The following is a 3167-nucleotide window of genomic DNA, read 5'->3' on the forward strand; positions in this document are numbered from 1 at the left end:
ATGTTAGAAGCAGATGCTGGAGTCTGCAGTGGGACCTGGGGTGCATTTCTAACAAGGGCAGGTGGCATGGAGGCTGCTGGGCTGGGAGGTGCTCTGGGGCCGAGAGGCTGGTCCAGGGCTCAGGAGAGGCCTGGCTGTGAGCTTCCAGGGTTCCCCGATGTCCAGACAGGAACCGAGAGTGGGAGAGATGAGGCCGCGGGAAACAGACTGTACAGGTGGAGAGGGAGCAGCCCGAGTGCTAGCGCTGACCAGATGGCAGAGAGAGGGCGCTGAGGGTGCTGCCTGCACCCAAAGGGGTGGGACACTGAGAAGTGGCCAGAGAGGAAGTGGCAAGGATGCCAGGAGCAGAGGGCATCTGAATCGGCGGGGCCAGCAGCAGCAGCCTCAGTGGTGGCAGCTGGGTAGGTTGACAGGCCACCTCTGAGGGATCTGGTGGTTTGGTGAAACCGTGTCCAGCTGGAACGGGAGGAAAATAGGAGAGAGGACAGGACTAGAGGGTCGGGGAACAAGCCTGGTTTCTGTGTAACTTTTTTAGATTACATATAAGATTTGCCATTCTAGCCATTTTAAAATGTACAACTCAGAGGCATTAAGTACTTTCAGTGTTGTGCAGCCATCACCACCCTGCTTTTCTAGAACTTCATCATCTTGTACTGACTCTTGTTTACCCGTTAACACGGTAACTTCCCAGTCCTTCCTCCCAGTCCCTGGTAGCCTCTTCTTTCTGTCTCCATGATTTTGACTACTCTTAGGACCCCATGTAAGTGGAATCAGACAGTATTTGCCCTTTCATTTCTGGCTTATTTCAGTTAGCACAGTGGCAAAGATGTGGCCGAGTCGTTCATTGTGTGGACGTACCACATCGTGTTGATCCATTCATCCACTGATGGGCCCTTGGGTTGTTTCCACCTCTTGGCTGTTTTAAAGCTGCTGCGAACATGGGTGTGCAGGAATCTGTGTGAGTCCCTGCTGTCAGTTCTTTTGGGTCTATACCCAGAAGTGAGATTGTTGCTAATTCAGCATTTAACTTTTTGAAGGACCGCCAGCGTCCGCAGCAGTGCACAAGGGTTCCACTTTCTCAGTATCATCACCAACACTTATTTTCATGTTTTTTTAATAGCCATCCTAGTGGGTATGAAGTGATATGTCATTGTGGTTTGATTTGCATTTCTCTAGTGACTAATGTCGTGTTTCTTTTATGTGTTTCTATGTCATCTGTGTATCTTGTCACCAGGAGAAATGTCTCTGAGTCCTTTGCCTATTTTTCAGTTGGGTTTTGTTGTTGAGTTGTAGTTCTTTATTCTGAGTATGAATCATTTGTCACATATGATTTGCAAATCATTTCTCCCACTCCATGGATTGTTTTTTCACTCTGTGGATAGTGTTCTTTGTTGCTCAAAAGTTTTAAATTTTTATGTATCCGATTAGGTATTTTTTCTTTCGTTGCCTGTGCTTTGGTGTCATAACCAAGAAATGACCAGATCCATGGAGATGTCTCACTGTGTTTCCTTCTAAGAGTTTTTGTAGTTTTAGCTCCTAAATTTAGGCCTTTTGACCCATTTTGGGTTACTTTTTTATACACAGTGTAAGGTAGGGTCCAACTTCAGGTCCTATTCGGGTTTCTGACATCATTCACTTTCTTGATTGGCAGAAATTTCAGCAGATTTTAAGGAGCCACCATCCCTGCCAGGGAAAGAGAAGTCCCCCTCGACAGCAGCCTGCGGATCACCCCTCTCCTCCCAGTCCCCACCCTCTGCTGAGCTCGCTCAGGCTGCCCCGCCTCCATCGGGCTCACCCACCTTACCTGGGCGCCTGGAGGACTTCCTGGAGAGTAGCACGGGGCTGCCCCTGCTGACTGGTGGACATGAGGGGCCAGAGCCCCTCTCCCTCATTGACGACCTCCACAGCCAGATGCTAAGCAGCTCTGCCATCCTGGACCACCCCCCTTCACCCATGGACACCTCGGAATTGCACTTTGCCCCTGAGCCCGGCAGCATGGGCCTGGACCTGGCTGAAGGCCACCTGGACAGCATGGACTGGCTGGAGCTGTCATCAGGCGGCCCTGTGCTCAGCCTGGCCCCACTCAGCACCTCGGCCCCCAGCCTCTTCTCCACAGACTTCCTCGATGGCCATGACTTGCAGCTGCACTGGGATTCCTGCTTGTAGCTCTCAGGTCTGCTGGGGGACTGGCGGGGCTGGAAGTTGGAAAGCCTCGGGAACTCTAGGGAGCTCAGCGCTCTCCTGCCTGATCGCTGAGTGCTGACAATCATGGGCCCAGTTTTTCCCTCCCTGGCTCACCACCAAGGAGAGAGGCTGCCAAGCAGCAGCTCTGGGTCCCACCCTGAGGTTTTGGAGACCTCTTTGACCTTTCGTGAGGTTGGAGGTGCCCTGTCTGCATTTTATGCAGGCAGGTGAGGCATGAATCTCTCTTCCCTGTGAAGGAAGAAATAAGCCGGGCCTCTACCTCCCCATTCCTCGTTATGCCAACAGAGTCCCAGGCTTCTTGGGAGGGAGTTGGGAGGCTCCCTGTCATATTAGTGTTGGTGTAGTATAACCAGTTAGTGGTTGGTGGCAGACATTTTCTGTACAGGTGTATATATATATACCTCTATATTATATATCGCCATACATATATATACACATTTTTTTGGGGGGGGGCAGTGGGAGGTGGATGCAGCTCCCTCCCATCCTACTGTGCACATACAGAAGGGCCTGGAGACCACTGCTCCTGGGGCCCTCAGCCCCACCCATCACGTGTGTTTGACATGCAGCCACCCCATCACAGCCTGTACCCCACCTGTCCTACTTCCTGCTCCTTATCAGTGCCACGAGGGCAGAGGTGCTTCCTGGCCGCCGCCCACATTCCATCCTGCTGCCTGCCTCACTGCAGCCGCCCTGGGACAGGAGGGGCTTTAGCCCTGTGGTGGGTCCAGAGGTGGCCCTCAAGTTTTGGCTTCCTCCTGCTCTGGGGCATGTCACTGTCATTCGTAGAGGGTTGGGGATGGTGTCACCAAAACCAGTGCTGGGACAGGTGGGGGAAAGCATTGTGAACTTTTTAAAATAAAAACAAAAATACCGGCTTGTTACTCCTTCCTGGCTGGCTGTTCTAGACCATTCCAGAAAAGACCTACAGCTCTGGGGCCCTGACTGGACGAAAGACAAAGTGC

General features: G+C 52.1%; 1 protein-coding gene across 6 annotated transcripts in view; it reads left to right on the forward strand.

The window, feature by feature from the left end:
* Positions 1–3079, forward strand: part of MKL1 (megakaryoblastic leukemia (translocation) 1) — a 170996-nt gene extending 167917 nt beyond the window's left edge. For all 6 annotated transcript variants that reach the window (XM_011369073.2, XM_023535928.1, XM_011369067.2 and 3 more), the window contains one exon: positions 1652–3079. In XM_011369073.2, coding sequence (XP_011367375.1) covers positions 1652–2166 — 515 coding nt within the window. In that variant the 3' untranslated portion in view covers positions 2167–3079. The remainder of the gene's footprint in view (positions 1–1651) is intronic.
* The last annotated feature ends 88 nt before the right edge of the window (positions 3080–3167 follow it).

The sequence above is a fragment of the Pteropus vampyrus genome, unplaced genomic scaffold (genome assembly GCF_000151845.1).
Source record: "Pteropus vampyrus isolate Shadow unplaced genomic scaffold, Pvam_2.0 Scaffold145, whole genome shotgun sequence".
NCBI classification, from domain to species: Eukaryota; Metazoa; Chordata; class Mammalia; order Chiroptera; family Pteropodidae; genus Pteropus; species Pteropus vampyrus.